The 19,721-nt window shown below is 38.0% G+C and overlaps 1 protein-coding gene across 1 annotated transcript in view; it reads right to left on the bottom strand.

Moving 5' to 3' along the window:
* Nucleotides 1–19,479, bottom strand: part of CRY1 (cryptochrome circadian regulator 1) — a 33,220-nt gene extending 13,741 nt beyond the window's left edge. Inside the window, exons 1-2 of the mRNA XM_014307378.2 lie at nt 19,475–19,479; nt 2,795–2,903 (exon numbers count right to left, since the gene is read on the bottom strand). Of these exons, the coding sequence (XP_014162853.2) occupies nt 2,795–2,903; nt 19,475–19,479 (114 nt within the window). The remainder of the gene's footprint in view (nt 1–2,794; nt 2,904–19,474) is intronic.
* Nucleotides 19,480–19,721: the final 242 nt, after the last annotated feature.

Below are 19,721 nucleotides of genomic sequence, written 5' to 3'. Positions count from 1 at the left end.
TTCTCAATTAAAAATAAAAAAAAATTAAAAAGGCTGTCTTCTACAAAGAGAATGCCTTATGCCTTGAAGTCTAATATTCTTTATGTCACAGATGCTGTGACAGTCAACAGTCACAGGTGAGGAAAATGAAGGGAACAAAGGGATCAATAATGGCTAAGGCTTCTGCGACAGTAGGAAATTGGAAAGGTGAAGTATGCACAAGATGATCCTAGAAAGCCATTACGCCAATCAAATACCTTTCTAAACCCCCAGAATCTTACTGACTTGATTTAATACACCATAGTACTTCAGAGAATTGAATTTACACCAGAGACAAGGGCACTCAATACTAATCACCTAGGGTGCAATTTCACTTCCGAACTCCAGCTCTCTCCTAGATGAAGCCCAGCCCTGAGGACAGATGATTCCAAGGAGTGCTTGTTCTCTGAAACAAGGCTGGGATCCCACCATCCTTAAGTCTGCCAAGACTAACCCAGCAGGCCTTGAATCCTCAAGGCCAACAGTCCAACTTCCTATGCCATCACATAATATTTACTTCCCACTTCATAATGCTCCGTAACATAAAACCGCTGTCTGATGAGTTGCAGCAGATACTTTTCTAAACCCTTCTTTCCTCTCACGTTTTGCGAAGTCCATAAAAAAAGAGTGTGCAGGACACAGAGTCAAGTCCCTAGGGAAGTCAAGAAACTCTGAGACAACTGCTGTGTAATGTGAATACACCCAGATCACATCAGCATGAGCCAGGCAATTAGAAGAATCAGAGACACAGATAATTTTGCACACAGTCATACTGCTGAATGGTTTTAGCAACACTGATGCATTAAAAAAATTAGTGATTGTTTCAATTCTATTTTCTTTACTGAGCCAAGCCCAGAGCTAAAGATAGAAAGCAGAACAGGACAAATTGAAGAGAATGAGGCAAGAACAAGCCAAAACTTAAATGAAACGAAAGAGCCTAAAAGTGTTTGAGATCTTTTGTAAGGATAAAGATAGATCAGTGTTCTGCCTTTTGAAGGTATTGTTCAGACTGTGAAAAGGAAAGCCTTACCAAGAAACAGTGGTGATATGTTCATTACTAGGAAATCCACAGATGCTGGCACCTGTGATAGGGCTCCTGACACCTGATAGGGCTCTACAGAAGTTCCACTATCTCCTACCCTAAGTTAATGACTCAACTGAAGTTATTTTTCCAAACGTAACTGAACTTATCTTTTCCACATGTGTTCGTTCTTCAGGGTCACGATCATTGCTCATCTTTGAGACATTTAATAGGGATGATCTGAAAAGCCTTGTTCAGTGTTATAAGCCCTTCACTGTACTGCAAGTGTTTGATGCACAGCTACTGCTCTGGCAAAAGAAGTTGTGAGATATAATTGTAAGACATAGATGCACGTCCCAGGTCAACTTCACTCAAAAGTGAAGAAATCCTCAAGAGTTTCAGTAACTTGTTTGAGCATAGAGGATGTCCTGAAAAGTCCTTTAGTGAACCAATATATGATAAAGACACTAACTTGAGAAACCAGAAGACATAGACAGATGTGAATGTTCTTTTTTGATTGCTGTATGTTATCTTACAAGTTATTTTAATTTTCATCTCAGCACTAAAATTAATATTCTAAAAATGTGGAAATTCAATGCTTTCTATGCCAGGCATAGAAAGATCAGCCTAGCAGCAAAATCTGAAACAGGAGCTGTCAAAGTAGCCATTAAAGTATTTAAGAAGACTTGGCCACAGGTTGCTCAAATCCAGAAGGCAACACACAATGGGAAGACCTTTGCTCCTACTTAAATGCAACCAAACTAAGTTTGGCCGACAAATACAATAAGCTTGAAGATCTGAGGGGTTGCAAGCAGCAGCTAATGCCACAGTACTCCTCCAGGAAATTCTTCACTGAGGGGAAATCAAGGAAAGACCAGCAGAAGTATCACCCAGTGAGCATTTCACAACAAAATCACAATAATGAAGATGGAAATGTGGTTTGAGTTTTCAGGTTGGTGTTGAAGACCTGGGAATAAAAATAATGAATATACATCCTCTTTGGAAAAATGGATATTTCCTTTTACCAACCCCCATCCCCAGTCTCACTTGTTTCAGTCACCTCAATTCAATCATTCTGAAAAAACTCTTCAAATCAATTTGCCAAGTGTTCATTTTTACAATATTATCACAGTATTACAACCTTAAATACACTATTATCCATAGACAACATATTACTATCAGTAACAATCACTCACAGCTTTAATTCTTTCAGTAAGACCCTTTTCCACAAGAGCTTTAAATGTCTTTGACTAGAAATCGCTTTTTAGTTACACTGTGCTTTTAGCAATCTTACTACTAGAAAAAAGCTTATTAAATCACCTTTTATGGCCAAAAAGCAATCACAGCAGATGTTTGGCCTAAATAAAACATTGCTTTTACAGGTCAGGCTTTGAACATGGATTCATGTGCACAAAATTTTATTTCAGTACTACAAAGGGAACCTGTAAAAGAAAATGTAGTAATATACAGTACCTACACTTAAGCAAAACATTTGAAATCAATTCTTTTTCTGGAGAGAAAGAAACAAAAACCAGTAAAGTCTAAAAGCAACTCAGCTCATTTGGTGAAATACACATTAGAGAGGAAGAATTCAAAACTAACACAAATAACTTTAATGAGAAACTGAAAAAGAATAGACCAGTATTTGCATTAATAACTTGCACTGAATGACACAGTACATTAAATATTCCCAGCTGTAATTAGTTCGTTGGTCATATTCATGGATAAAAACAACACCTGCAAGGTGGCATTTACCTTAAAAAGCCTGGGGAAAACATCTGCTGGCTGTCCACGGATAACAAACAAACGTGAATTCAGTTTCCGCAGATTGGCATCAAGATCCTCAAGACACTGAAGCAGGAATCTGCAAGAATTTAGAAAAACATTGATTTTCTGAGGAAACCAGACAATTTTACAATAGAAAAAGGTAACTAAGAAGAATAATCAATAACAATTATCAGACCTTGAGCACTTTGTGCATATTTTAGTGTTGCATGCATGTTCACATCCTAATTACACTTGATTTACAGTGGTATGACACCATGTAATATCTTCCACAATACATAATTCATAAAACCAAACCACATTGCCATTTCAGTTTTCCCCTCAATGTTACTCAGATCTGGAATGGACTAAAACATACTCTAGTCTCAACTAAAACTACAAGTCTCTTGCTATTCTAAAGACAGAAAAACTCCTACACTACCGAAAAGACCCAACAAACAGAGAGATAATCAGCTGTTGGCACACTGCTACTCAACTTAACCCAAGCCCTTCTTACAACACTGAACTGTGACTAAAAACAGCATACCAGGAGTACACAGTCATGACTATCCCTCTGCCCTTCATTTGTAGAAACAGCCCTCTATATAACAGATGTATCTTGGCTGTAACTTCACCATAATTATTTAATAAGCAAATTAGCACATCAGGCAAAAAAAAAAAAAAAGGAGAATGGGGTGCTGCAAACCTGCAAGTGTTCAAGTGAAACAGGTAGTCACACAAAGAATGTTGAGACAGGTTCACATGCACAAAAATTTATTCATAGATATAATAACTCCAATGGTGAAAGTGGTTTAGGGAAGAAATAAAAACAAAAGGAAAGAGGAAAAAAAAAGAACTCTACCTTGCACCCAGCTAGAAAGAAAAATGCTGGAGGTCCTGAGATGAGTGCCCTTCCCCTGGACTCTCTCCCGTCTAACAAGTGGCTCCTCCTAACATTTTTCATATGATCAGCAGGTTTAGGGGAGATGATCCTCTCTCTTTACTCTGCCCTGGTGAGGCCATATCTCGAGTGTTGAGTTCAATTCTGGGTTCCCTAGCCCAAGAAAGACCAGAAACTACTGGGGAAGGTCTGGAGGAGGGCTATAAAGATGGTGAGGAGACTGCAGCATCCTTCTTACAAGGAAAGACTAAGAGGGTTGGTCTTGTGTAGTCTGGAGGAGATTACTGAGAGGAGGATCTTATCAATTCATACAGATATCTTAAATGCAGTGTCAAGAGGATGGGGCCAGACTCTTTTCATCAATGCTCGGCAATAAGACAAGGGGCAACAGGCACAAAATTAAACAGGAAACTGCATCTGAATATAAGGAGAAAGTTTTTTGTGTTAACAGAAGACTGAAACAGGCTGCCCAGAGAGATTGCAGTTTTCTTTCCTGGATATATTCAAAGCCCATCTGGACATGATCCTGTGCAACCTGCTCCAGGCGAACCTGCTTTAGCAGGGACAGTTGGACTAGGTGATCTCCACAGGTCCCCTCCTACCCCAACAATTCTGTAATTCTGTACTAACAACATACATTTCACCAGGAGCTGCTCAACCCCTCTCAGCCATTCATTCTTACAGTGCTGTTGGCACTCAGCAGAGCACATACTGATCAGGGCAACTGCTGAGTCAGCGCCTGCTGGTCATTAATTTCTGTGCTCACACATTATTGCATCCCCTGCCATAAACCACAAGCTACACCCAAAGGGGGAAAAAGAAAGAGGTAATTCCCACACTGCAGTCCATTACTCCTGAGAAACCCTGCTGTAATGATACTGTGCAGGTGCAAGGCCACAGCGATAACACCTCTGGAGCAACTGCCTGAGAGCAAGGCAGGAAAAGCAGTGCCAGGACAGCTGGAGACTGCACCTGCTGAGAAGGGGCACAGCTACCGTGGAAGGGCAGGAGTGGCTCTGCAAGTGCCCAGCACGTTATGAGGACAGAGGCACTTGGCAACCAGGTTTACTAAAATCAGGAATTCATTCGCCCCTAGATTTTGAAGATAAATCCTAAAAGCTAACCAGATACAATGAAAATGCTGCACCTTCTAGGAGGGACATAGCATACATGATTGCTGTAAACCCGCTAATATCCATTTTCTAAGTATTTAGCAATATGTAAGTGATGCCTACCTAACAAACATTGCTTCCAACTTTACATGGGGAAAAAACTTATCAAAAATAGTATCTAAAAGGGTGGGACAAGCCTCCCCTGGCTGCTATTAAATACCTACAATGCGTGGCTCACTTGACCTGAAAGAGTAAGAGCAATCGTCTTAGCAGCCAGCACAAAAGAATACAATGGCTTCTTGGCTGGCAAACCATGTTTAGATGTTTAACAAATGGAACAAACCAGAAATGCCTATTTTTTCTCAGTTTGCTCAGTTTTGTTTTGAAAAAACTCTGTAGTAGTTAGAAAAGAAGAAGAAACTTCTCTATACTCATTTAGTTAGAAACCATGCAGGAGTTAGTTTAAGAATCAGATGAGAGTTGCATATGGTTCTATCAGAGAGAACTTGAGCCCCATGTCCCCAGGACAAAGTCAATTTTATTTGGACACTGAAAATTACAGCTTCATTTTCTCCTGGTTTTTTAAACCTGGAGTGATAATTAGCCTTATCCACGTGAATCTCACTTTCAAGGAGCATGTGCATTCACATATATTTCACAAATCACTAGGAAGACAAAGTGCAATACTCCTCTGGATACCTATAGAATAATCCAGAGGGTCAGGGCTTTTTGCCTTTTTTTTTTTGTGGTTTGGTTGTTTGGAGTTTTGTTGTTACACTGGCTTGTTTGTTTGTTGTCTAAACTCACCTCACAGAGTAGAGGGAAAGGTTATGGAAAGAAACTGGTGACATAAAATATTCATAACTATTCCTGTATTTGATGAAACTTGTTTTTTTTTCCTATTGGCATTTCAGCTCTTTCTATTTTCTCAGTCTCTTTTCCTACCTGACTGATCACAATATATAACTTCTAGTCTGGCCTTGGAACAAAATCCTATTCAAGAAGCTAACATGCACTGACCCAGTCTCCAATTCACATCCAAGATCCTTAAACTTGCCCTTAATACTGTTTAATCTCTATTTGTTGGTTCTCCAAATCCTCTCTCTATTATCTCTCTTATCTCTCACCACACTCCAGCATTTCACTCTCCATAAAACTCTTTCAGGTACTTAACAAAAATAACAGTGTAGACTCAAAACTGTTAAATATATTTAGGAAGAGAGCAGGAGGGTGGCCAGGGGACACACACACTCTCCCTTACCTCAACAAAAACCAGAAAAAATTAGAAACAGCCCAACCACAGCTTGTGTTGCAAGACTCATAGAAAGCACATTGTTCAAAAATAACAGACCAAATCAAACCCTAGGGACCTTACAATATCTAGAGTAATAGCAATGCAAAAGAATACTTTTGACTTCCAGAACACACACTCAGCTCACAGTTACTCAGAAGAAGCATGCCATTTAGTAAGCATATTTGATTCTTTCAGTTGAACCAAATATGTTTTAACAAAATGTGATGAAAATAATTAATCACTTGTTTTCATCCACTGTATTTATGCTATACTACATCTAAAGGTATTTTTTTATTAAAGTGTTAATAGAAGATGTCTAACATAAAAGCCTTTACACAGATTTATAGAATCACAAAATAGTTTGGGTGGGAAGGGACTTTTGAAGGTCATCTAGTCCAATCTCCCCTGCAAAGAGCCTTATTCAATTAAATATGAACCTTCTTAAATAATCACTTTTAAAAACATACCAAGAAACATAATAATCAAATCAACTACTTGTCATAAACAAAGTTTTTACCTCCTCTTTTTCTCATTAGTACCCCTAAAACTTAAGAGAAGCAGCACAGCATCTTTAACTGAATGCAAAATTACCTGACCTTTCTCTCTGAAAAGATCCACCAAAATGCTCACAAACACATTCGTTTCACAGGAATAGTAAATTAGTCTATGAATTGAAAATTAATATGAAACCTCCATCACAGAAAAAGTACTTCTTTTCAGTAAATAAGCTCCAGAGGTAAAGTTTCTTCATAGCAGCTATGAAGTAAGAGCAACTAGGCTTAAACTCTACTATACTTTATACCAGACTCTGGCAATGAGAAGATATTTAAATCTCCCCCTACAATAACAGATCACGTTTCTGAGTCTGCAATCTAAACTAACTTTTTTCCCTCAACCTAATAGTCAATGGGAAAGCATTTTCTTTTGCACTTTGAATGAATTATATGAGCTAAAAACTTTATTAATACACACAAAAAGGATGCCCAGATAATTTTTATCAGATTAGAGCATCAGCCCAGTTTTCTGTATCTGATCTCAAACATCCCTTAGCCAAACCAGAAGGAAATGTTCACTAATAATTTCACACTAGCAAACAATGTGAGGTACATGCACGACTGACATGATAGAGGGAGGCAGAAAAGACTTACGTATTTTAACGTGGGGAAGATGCTGATGGAAAGCATCCCTGTCTGCAAGCAACATTCTTAGAGAGCATTACACACATTTTGCCAGAGACACCTAATTATGATATTCAGAACTTTCATGAAAGCTGCTGAAGACTTCATTCTCTAAAAGACATGCACATAAAATCTTAGCAGTTGACTCCAAGAAACACCACAAACCTTCTTTGCTGTCAATCATACAAGGTATGCTTAGGGACTGAAATATAAATTAATTGCCAGAAACTGGCAAGAATTGCATAATACAGCTCATAATTTCAGCTACCATGCAACTGAAATAAACTGATACCATCAAAGTAGCTATTCAAAAACTTCAATAAGTAATTGTTAACAAGTTAACCATTAACAAAATAAGCTAAAGCAAGCACTACATCACACAATGTTCTTATCTCTGCACTATTAACATGATTAAAGACTATACACTGAAGAAGTCAGGAGCAGCTTGTTAGAAAGGTAACAATTTTATTTAGGGAGGAGACCTGCAAGAAGGATACCTACAGACACACTATTTAAGGCTACCCTTAAGTCTTGTTTGGGGTTATTTTTAGGAGTAATGAACACTCAGAAACCACAATCACATATAACCATCCTTGCCAGTACAAGATGAGGACAGTTGCTGGGAACTGAGGGGACTTAAAATGCAGTGACTTCTCTTGCAGGTACTATTCACATCTGAAAATGCTAGTGGGCTAAACCATTAAGAATAAGTTTTCTGAACTAATCCAGATTCTGAATTTGACCATTAGCAGGAGTGTTAGACTGCACAGACACACAAAATATAGGAATTTAGCTAGCCTTTCTCATTCTGAGAGGAAGTTTAAGAATTTGAGTGAAAAGGAACAGTGCTAAAACTTGTTCTGTTCCTAAGTTTAATACTTTTCGCCCACAACTGATCAACTTCCAGCAACCGATCCAAACTTGTGTTTAACCTCTTTTTAAATACCTTTTATCTATCCACTAGTCCTCACACCAAGCCATTGATTTCCATCAATAGCAAAGCTCAGTCAAAGAAGAAACTCATGTTGTTATGGGTATTTGACTGCCACCCAGACTTTGTCTATCAAAATTATCTTAGGCAGCCTAATATCTGCTAGCTTTACTACCCTGTTCAATTGTTTTTTCCAACAATGCTATCAGATACTCCTCCTTCATCTTTCAGAGTTTAGTAGAGCTGTCTGGATTCAATAAAAAAGAATATTACACACTATTTAATACCAACCACATTTTATTAGAGTATAATTTACAGCATTAGACCCTAATGTATTAATCACACAAATCACGTACCCTTTATTTCTCTTTAGAGAGAGAGGAAGAGCACTTTTCTTTCACACATACTTTGCCATATGCCTGATTAGGTTATAAGGAGATTTCAGCATAAGGCAAATATACGCCTCATACTAATTTCAACAGGAATCACAATGCGAATACCAAATCAAAAACCAAAACTGAGTATGAGGCACTGAGAAGTATCTCAAACTTGATGTCCCTTTATACAAATATTTAGTATTTTACCAGTATATTTTCCTGTTTGATTGTCACCAACCAATGTGTCTTAGTGCAAGCAGTATATTCTTACGAAACCGTAAGAAGATTAAGTTCAGACAGGATTTAAGTGTTATGTACACTCCACAGCATCCTTTGGCAGCCAACCACAGTAGTATTTTTCTGTTACCAAAGCAAGGTCACAGAGGTATCCCTTATTGTACCACATTGTTTCAACAAATCCCACATCCAACTTCCACATCCTAAAGTGGCATACAATAATACACTTTGTAAAGGTATTATCCTCTTTGAGCTTATACACAAGAGTAGGAAAAAGTTCATGTTACTAAACTCTAGATACTTAAGTAAAGTAGCTGTGGGACTTAACTAATCTCCTGCAGGGTTGCTCTACAGTCAGTGAAGAAAAAACAGCTCCTTTAAAGAGCAAATCAGAACTACAGCATCTTTCATAACTTAGTTCAGCTGATCCACTTGCAAAAACAAACCCAAACACTGCCCACGATGTGTGTCACTTGGCTTTTTTTCCCCTAATATTTATTACTGTTATAATCTTTAAGCCAAAGCAGAGCTGTGATGGACGACAAATGCAAGACACATCCAAGGCCATGTACAGCTGTAAAAGAGGTTCACAGGGAAAAAAAAAAGCAATTCTTTGAAAATAGATGAAAGAAAAGAAAGGGCTTTGAGCCATAATCAAGAGAAAACCATGTTTAAAATTTAATCTCTCCAAGCTGAGTCCTTTTGGGTGCATCTTTTTTGACACTAAGGAAAAAAGACTATTTCAGATATGGAGTGAGAATAGAACATCAACCACAGCAAGCAGTACTGCTCGATTAGGAGCAACAAATGCATTTGAATCAAACCTATCTCACACTGGGCAAAAAGCTGGCATTTCCTTACATACCATCCCTCATTAATTTCTTTCCAACTGAACTAACTTTTCAAGCTTAGCAGTCCCCAAAGAAAGGAAACACAAATTTTTTTTTCTCCTATTCAAAAGACATTCATAATCCCCCAAATATGAAGGAAGCAGGGTAATAGGCAGGATTACAACCTTGGACTTTTGGAGATCTCATTCTGGCTGCTTCAAGGACCTACTTGGAAGAATCCCATGGGTTAAGTCTCCAGAAGGTAGAGGAGTCCAAGGGCGCTGGTTAGTACTCAAGCATCATTTCTCCCAAGCTAAGGACCAGTGCATCGCCATTAGTAAGAAATCAATTAAAAGCATCAGAAGACCTGTATGGATAATCAAGGACCTTCTGACAAAGCTGAAACACAAGAACGTTTATAGAATACGGAAAACAGGACAGACCACTTGGGAGAAATAAAGGCGTGTTGTCAGATTACACAGGGATATGACAAAGAATCCTAAGGTCCATTTGGAATGGAATCTAGCAAGGGATGTCAAGTATGACAAGAAAGGCTTCTTCTTTCCTACCTTTTACTACTTGTAGCAAAAGGAAGACTAGGGAAACATGGGCTCACTGCTGAATCAAGTGGGTGCCCAGGTGACAAAGCATGTAGAGAAGGTACAGTTACTGAATGCTTTCTTTGCTCAGTCTTTATTGTTAAAGCCAGACTCCAGGAATCCCTGAGCGTGGAGGCAAGAGTGAAAGTCCAGGAAAATGAAGATTTTCCTTTAGCCAAGGAGGATCAGATTAGATATCCTTCAGTTAAGCTTGCCATCCAGAAATCCATAGATACCAATGAGATGCACCCATGAGTGTTGAGGGAGCTGGCAGATATTATTGTTAAACCACCATCCACTCTCCATCATCTTTGAAAGGTCATGGAGAACAGGACAAGTGCATGAAAGCACTAGTACAGGTTAAATGTTGTCCTGCTGGAAAGTAGTTCTACAGAGAAGGACCTGTGATTCCTGGTGGACAACAGGTTAAACTAGGAGCCAGCAGTGTGCCTTTCGGGGATGCATTAGGAAGAGCATTGCCAGCAGGTCAGGGGAAATGATCTGCACTGGTGAGGCCTTATCCGGACTGATGTGTCCAGGGTTGTGGGTGGGTATGCTGGGCTGCACAGTTCAAGAAAGACAAGGAGCTCTTGGAGAAAGTCCAGGAGAGGGCTACAAAGTGGATAAGGGAACTAGAGCATCTCTCTAATGAGCAAAGGCTGAGAGAGCCCAGCCTGTGTAGTCTGGAGAAGAAATAACTGAGAGGGAATCTTATCAACGCATACAAATATCTTAAGGATGGTGTCAAGAGGACGGGGCCAGACTCTTTTCAGCCATGCCCAGTGACAGAATAAGGGACAATTGCAGTCCCTTTCCCTGGAGATATTCAAAATCCACTTGGACACATCCCGTGCAATCTCCTCTTGGTGAATCTGCCTTAGCTGGGGGGTGGGGGGTGAACTTGATGATTTCCAAAGTCCCTTCCTACCCCAACCATTCTGTGATTCCATGAAATAGCACTATGAAGTTGGTTCCTATTTTATGAGCCATATATCACAGCAAATGGTGTATTTAGCTTCTATGAAGTCTGGATCTTAAATTCACATTCAAAGGGCACCCATTACTCACCTAAATTATTCTCATATAACTTGAAATGAACGTCTCAAATTACTTCATGTTACAAAGGTCAGTCTGCTGGTGATAGAAGACTAACAGGCTCACAGCTTCCTAAATCTCTCTCTTAGTGTCTTCTGTTCTTTAATGTACATATTCTGCGTTTATTTTTTTTTTCTAATCCCCTAATTCCAATCTGATAAATCAAAGTATTTATTATTTGACTTTAATTGTTTATGTCTGTTCTCTCCAGAGAGAAACTAGTTGGATCCATAAAGGAAAACCAAGAGCAAACAAATTGTATTGGAGACAACTGGGGAAATATTACCTAGAAGCAAATTACAAAATTAGAGTTACTTGAGAGTACAGACATGGCCATACATAAATTTAAACCAACTTATTCTCATGCATCCAAGTTCTCTTATTTAAATTAGTAGCTCTTAAGGCTTGATGTAATTAAACAAGAACTGGCCTGCTTTATAAAATATTTCAGCCACGTTACTTTCAGCAATCTAAGCTGTCCATGACAGCTAAGGCTCATTTAAAAAGAACAAGCAGGATAAGAGCACTCCAACAAGACAGTCTTGCAATCTGATTCTAAAGGACAGATTTTATACTGCCCTTAATTTACATTAATAAAACCTTCTTCCTCTCCTTAAATTAAAGTGACCTCTTTAAGGTTACAATTAGTGCCAGTAAAATTTTGCAGCTTTATGTTTCCTAGAAATAAAACACTGGCCTAAATAAATATATTTCTCAACTACACTGGATAAATTTCAAGTCTTTAACGTAGAATTCAATCTCTGGCTTCCCATATCTCAAAAATCTACTAAACTAATAGAAGATAATTAAGGATAGAGCTGAAATCCTTTAGCAAGCATAGAAATTTGTAGAAAGTCTCAAAAATGAAAAAAAAATCCTGAAGCTATTCCTGGAAATCTTAATTAAAACTGACTGATGCTCACCTTATGGTGGTCAGACATTCAGCATTATTTTAACTTCCTACTGCTACTATTATGAATCAAAATGCCAACATTTTCTGAACCAGTCTTTCAAAGCTGAAATTTATAGCTGAATACAAAGTCATTTATAGCTGAATTAGTTATAGTCATTTATAGCTGAATACAAAGTTAACTTGATGAAGGTGTATTCAGGGTTTTGAGTAATAATGATGTAGAAAAAAAAACATTCACCCAGCCCCAAAAACAACTGAAGCACAGATTTGTTTATCAAGCTGCAGAAATCCTGAAAACCTCTACTTTGTCCTCAACTATGTGGCAACTATGTCCTTAACTCAGCATGTGGGCAGACTAGTGGAGGTAACTCTTCAACTCATGCTGCAGAGGCTGATGCAGGAGATACAAAGAGCTCAGTCATGTAAGACCTAGAAAACAGAACTGAAGTATAGCTCAAGACACAGTAGATGAAATAATCCAAATGACCTCTAGATAAATGTGCTCTCTTCGTCTGTCACAACTTCAGCAGCTCTCTGCAATACTGAAGGTCAGGACCAACAGACGGTACATCACTTGAAGTAACTAAACTGATCTTAAAAAGTTACATAGGATAGTTAAGTAGAAGATTCTCATAACTAAGGAATAATAGTCATCTCTGCCCAAGTCATAGTAGCTTAGATAAAGATTTTATGAAGAATTAAACACTTATTGTAACAACTGTACTTTTACATTTTCCCCATCTACCCATTCCTTTTAGAAGACAGAAGTGGATTTCCAAAATTCACTTCCTAAACACCAGTGACAGCTTTTTTTATTACTTTGTTGAAAGAATAAAGGTAGACAATTGGAGAACATCCTTTTATACAGAATCGCTGTACTTTTTTCTAGTTTGCTAGTGTGAGGATTAGAATTCATAGCAAAAGAGAAGACTCAGACAACAATATTGCCAATTAAAAAAAAGAAAAGAAAATATAGAAAAAGAGGCAGGCACCAAGCCCACCTTCCTGACTTTGGATAAACTTTGTTGGAGAAAAGTGGTTAGTATAAGAACAGTTGAATATCAAGAAAAACTATGAGCATTCCAGAAGAGTGATACTCATAGAATTATAGAATATCCTGAGTTGGAAGAGGCCCAGAAGGACCAACGAGTCCAACTCCCTGGCCCTGCACAGGACAACCCCAAGAATCACACCATGTGCCTGACAGTGGTATCCAAATACTTCTTGAACTCTGTCAGGCTTGGTGCTGTGACCACTTCCCTGGGGAGCCTGTTCCAGTGCTCAAGGAAGATTTTATTTTTTCCAAGAAAAAGGTGGTTCTCTAGTTTGTTTTCTTTGCTTTAACTCTAAAGTTATTTCTGCAGACATATTTATAAGGGAATGCTTGTAGGCTCTGAACTCTGGAAACATAATCACCAATGATAGGCATTTTGTTATGCAGAACCTTCAGACAAAAAACAGCTGTTCCCCTGAACAGCTGAACAGAAACCTTATTTGCTTTAATCCTCCTATATTCAACATCAGGGGACAAGACCACGGAGGCAGGGGGCGGAGGGGAAGGAGGAGGGCAGGAGTCGTCCACAAAGCCTGCAGCTTCCACTGTTACATATCTCCTAACCTGATCATTTCCTTATAGCACTTTCAAGAACATTTCCATATGAATCAACAAAAATAGTTTCGTAAAGTAGGTCGTTGCTGCAGCAACCGGGCGGCTGTTTGGACTACTCCCTGCCACAATGACCTACTTTTCCAGTTATACGTAACCGTTGTAGCAAGATTCCAATATTCCTTCCTTACGGAGCTGCTCCGAGACGATTCCTGTACCACAGCAGAACTTTATTCGTAACAGGGACAGAGAAAGGCTTCATTTGAGCAGGTACAAGCAGTGTATCGGTTCTGCTCTTCCTCTGTGTCATACTCAGAAGTGTTGGTGGCTAAAGGTTACATGAAACCCAAGATGTGCTCGGAGCTCAGGAAGTGCCACGGCAGCGCTCAGAGCCGGAGGAGCTGATAAAGAATGGAAGGGGAAGGTGTGAAAAGGAACAGGCACTCGCGAACAGCGTGTCCCCTGCCAGACTCAACAGCTGGCACTAAACTTCGGCACAAACAGGCTGTTCCTGTACCACCATCCAAGCACAAGCTAATGGACACCATCCTTTATTACAGGTCTAAATAACATTAAATCTGCATAAAAGAAAAAGGCTGGTGAATGGCAGGTAAAGCTCACATGTTTTTAAACCCTATTTAACCCTGCATGCACTGGAGGGGGGAGACCAAAAGGTACCACAAAGGAAGAAATGCTGACAATTACATAATTCCCTGTTTACTGCTGCTGTTAAAACCAGCATTTTTCCTTACGACAAAGAAAAAATATCACCTCTTAAACTAATGAAGGAAATAATTATATCTGTAGAAATAAGACTACAAGACTTCAAACATCAATCACACTGACTTGTACCTTGGTATTTTTTGATCAATGTATTCAATCAAGTTCAAAAGCTTTCATTCAAGGTAAAATTAAAGAGACAAGCACAAGAGACAAACATTTTAAGCAAAAGAAAACTCATTTCAAGAAAAGAAAAATACCAAACTAGGCATTACCGTGTAGTACACCATAATTAAAACTCCAGTCAACACAAAGGTTCTGACAGCTAATACGGCTCAAAAACAAAGAACACACAGAAAGGCTCTCCAAAGCTTACTTTACCTTAGGTATTCTTAAAATTTCTAATTTCGCCAGGAAAAATATTGCAACTGGTGACGATACAGTACTGCAAGTGGAAAAATTTTTTTGATTTCTTGCATTGTTTCATTGGGGAACAAGCCACTTACAATGACATAACTGTTCCTGAAAATCCCATACTTGTCAAACAAGACAGTAAAAAAAAATACCCAAAAAGCCTAAAAATTATTTTTATTTTACCACTGCACTTGACAAGCCATAGAGCAACAACTGCAAAGACAAACTGTCTTTATTCCAGAATAAAGACAGACTAATAAAAGGAAAACAAGTGCAGGATTATGAAAAGAAATAGGAAAGGCTGCTGCTGAAAGTGCAGGACGCAATTACTAGTAACACTTTTCTGTTTCAAAGTGTGACCTACAATGCCAAACATGCAAGCTTCATCGTGCTGTCTCCTGTGGAAGCAGTAAAGAATTGGAGTAAGAATTTCTTCAAATGCTGCAAATGCAGCATTGAAGAATTTTGCTTTAGGAAACACAGTGTTTCAATGCTGGCACTGAAAAAGAGAGGTTGGTGGAATTATATTCAAAAGAATGCAAAAAGCCAAATTCTAAATTGTAAAAATAGAAGCATCCACATTATCCCCCACAAACTCATGATTTTCTTCATGGTTTAGAAGAAAAACACACTACTGCTGAAATAAAGTACTCCTCAACAGTAAATTTATTGGCAACTAGCTTACGGAAAGGAAATTTCAACCAGTAAAAGGAAAACCACCATGACTATATGATGAAAATTAATTTTACACAGGTCTCCTCAGGTTACAAAAGCCTTGAAATAAAACAGGAAAATACAAAGCAATTAAAGCAGAACTGTCAATATCACAGCAACCTACAACTTTTTCCTTTGTCATAAACAGAAGAAATGTTTATGGCATACTAGGAAATGTTTCCAGGGCATACAAATGAAAGAGTATGCTAGAGAAAAAAAAAATTGAAGTGTCTCATAGAGACCTTTAAGGAAACATTCACAGGATTTGGGAAATACTGTGCGAGAGCAGTAAACAGCAAACAGTTACACTCTCTAAAAAGAAACATGGATAAAGCACAGTAAACTAGACCTGGCCTGTCATCTACTGAAAAGCAATGAAGGAAAGTCACAGGAATTATCCCTAGGCAACACAAATAAAACAAATAATTCAGATGCCATCCTTGGCTTGATCACTCCCATTAAGACTTGCATGGTTTCGACTTTTTGAGTTCATTAGCAAGACTTACAAAGAACAAAAGTGAAATGCAAGCTCCTCCCCCAAAGACCCTTCTGAAACCTGGATGGCAAAAATTATTGTGTAGAATATTTTATTTTAAATGCATGTCTCAGTTTTGCCGATGTAGTCATGCTTCTCCCATGAGACAGGAAAAAGGGAAAAAATATTAGGTAATCTCTGCTAAAAGCCACAATGTTTTCTTCATCTTTAAGATTTCTGGAAAAAAAATGAGCTTGTTTAGTCTGTAGAACATAAAGTGTGAAGGAGAAAGAATGAAAAGAAAATCACTTGATGTCACAGGATTTTCAGACAGAAAATTTCAACGCAGAGGAAACTTTATAGCAAGACAACATTTAGTCCATTCTTCAATGAATCCAATATATTAGAAATCAAAGCCATTTTCAATGCCAGCTGCTCTATAAAATGCAGTATCACAATTCTCTGGATGCTTCCCCACTACTTCAGAACTGCACAGATTCTGAAATTGAGATGTTTGCCATGATGTTCTGTATCTTTAGTGCACAGCAAAACTGCAACCATTCAAACCATTATCATGTTTTATGAACTATACAAGGCACGAAGTAATGAGCAGCCTACATGAACAAGTTGCCTATTTATTTATTTCTCTGTCAGATGCAAATCACCTTCTTATTTCTGTTTTTTCAATCACTTTTTCTCTCTCTCTCAATTGCAGCACAGTTTACCCTTCACCGACAAGGTCAGCAGAACACTGGCAGTGAGAAACCAAAAAAAAAATCTGCAAGCACTGAACTCCACAAGTTCCTTACTATAAAAAATAAAGTATTTCCTAGGTCATGGATTTCATACACTGGATAGATAACAGATAGAAAATTCCAAGTTTTCCTTATAGTAATTGTTCCTAAGTAACCTGTACTGTAGATATTTCATCTCCATCACTGAAGAATTAATAACATATATTCATACTTCACAACAACTCCATTTGAGCTTAAATAGAATTTTTTCAATGTTTCTGGTTTTAATTCTGAAGAGATACAGGTTTGTGTTCTGAAAAGTTACAAACCTTCAGTGCAAGAATTTTACAGCCTGTACTTTTCATGTCTGTGAAAGAGCCACAAACACACAGATATTAAAGAAGAAATGCATGAGAATGAATAGGAAAGGAAATGCTTTTCTATAAATTAAGAAACACTGAGATAAAGTAAACTTCTAAAACAGGTCCAGAAATTGCTCTAGTTTAGCTGTAGGAGGAAGCAATGCATAACACAAAAGCTCATGTGTACATCACATGCCTGTTAATACAGAAATTAGATAGGCAGGACATATCCTAACCAATGTTCAGTGGAAGAAATCCCCTCCATCTCTGATAAAACTGAACAGGTTTTATCTTACTGCAAAAAAATTGTTGCACTAGCACTTTTTGAAGAGATTTTAAGCAACAGTTTGACACCTCAATTTACTAGTTTACTTCCAAAACCCTGACTATTATGATATTCTTATTTCCTACCCAGGTTTAACAATGTTGAATTATAGACCTTCCAAATACTAATGCAATTTAAAAATAAATAGTTAAAAAAAAATCAAAGTACAGAATTTACCAAAAAACAAGTGCATCCTTTAGCAAGTTCTGTTCACTGCAGCTCACCTACTGTCTAAACTAATGCTAACAAAGCTCATGTGTTGGTTTTTATTATCTCCACTGGTAATTGGAATGCACTCCAACTTTTAACTGTTCCAAAAGTATAGACAGCCACGTGGACTTTTGCCACAGCCATCTCCACTTACACACGTGAAACAGAACACTGAAATATTGACCTGTCCTTTCCAGTCTATCCTTCACCTCCACTGAAGCTTTGTTCCCTTATAAAAAATCATTTACACTCACAAAACTCCAAAGCAGTGAAAGCAAATGCTTTATGGTGACCTGAAAAACAAATGGAGGCTTCAGGGTTAGAAGAACACTGCAATTATAACTCACCTCTTGACCTAGATTGCAAAGAATGTGAAAGCCAAAAGTACACAGAAGCACAAAAACTAACCTTGCTCCATGTTAAATTAAGAGTTCTGAGAAATCTAAGTGAAATGTATTGCACCAAAATACTATGAAGTTCTTACCCTGGTAATCAAATCCAGTTCTTTCCTAGGGGTAGCCAAAGGTATGGCTATTAAACCTGCTAAAATGTGATAAGCAAATTACTAAGCCCATGGAACACAAAACCACATACTCTTACACTACTTTCACAACGCACTCATGCTCAAGCTGACTTTTGCCTTTTTAGGTCACTATGGAAGGTCACAAAATTCCCAAAAGCAAAGGGTTTCTTTCAGTATGCAAATTCTTAACATCACAGACTTTAGAGTGACTTCTACACTGAAAAAATGGCCGACTTTCCTGGCAGCTTGACCTTCCTCCTATCACAGGTTATATAACTAACCTGAAAACCTGCCAGGCACTGAGACACGGTATGGAAAAGAACCAGTTCTGAAAATAAAGGCTTCCATGCTGTAGACAAACTGCTAGAAACTGAAAAGTTCAGGCAGCGCACAATGATAAACAGGCTTTTCTGCAATATTTGCATAATATATTTAAAGAGTAGCTTCCATTTGTCAGGATAAAGACATTTTCCCAAACTGGAGGAAAATATATTTTATTGTATTAAAATGGCCAAAAGAGAATGATAATATAAAATAACTTGCTTTGAAGAGCAGATGCAGAATTCATTGACACTGCCACATACTGATCAGTTAAGGAAAAAAAAAATCTGAATTCTTGATTGCCTAAAAAAAGCTGCTTTCACATTCATCACAGATGGTGTTTGTCGGGGGTTATCACACTCCCTGTTTGTGACCAGAGCAGGAAACACTATGAGGTGTGGACAGACTGACTTGCCCTACTCAAATAAAGAATGTGATCTATTGATACTTTTGTAAAATAAAACAAAAACAGACTACTGGTCCCAAGAGAAGGAAGACTAAAAAACTCCTATGGACTTGTTTCAAAATCACATTTCTCCCTTTAATACTCAAAGTCCACATACTATTACATATCAAGAACACTTGACCCAGATCTTCTCTGGACATCCTCAAACCTGGAGATTTGTGATGTAAAACCAGGAGTCTTAAAACCTCAAAATTTCTTAACCTGAGTAATTAAGCCTCCTTCAAGATCAGCCTTGGAGGCCAGATTGTATAGACGCTCACTATAACTTTTCTGGCCTACATTAACTGCTGTTTTAGAAAAATCATCTTACTGAGCACAATTCAATTTGCAGTACCGCATGCTCCCTCCACACCAACCAGTGCAATCTTCTTGTCCAATTGAATAATAGTTACTTTACAGAATCTGGTGATACAAGATTGTTCACCAAAATAAGGAAACAAGCACAGTGTAATATCTCAGCTAGCAGGCTTATTTCTCACATTCTGACAGTTTGACAAAAAAGAAATTGCATCTTTTCCCAATACAGTAAAAAGGCCAATACTTATTTTCACCAATATCATTTCAAAGAGTGTCAAAAAATG

The sequence above is a fragment of the Geospiza fortis genome, unplaced genomic scaffold (assembly GCF_000277835.1).
Source record: "Geospiza fortis unplaced genomic scaffold, GeoFor_1.0 scaffold173, whole genome shotgun sequence".
Lineage (NCBI taxonomy): Eukaryota > Metazoa > Chordata > Aves > Passeriformes > Thraupidae > Geospiza > Geospiza fortis.
This window is presented reverse-complemented; position numbering and strand designations above follow the sequence as displayed.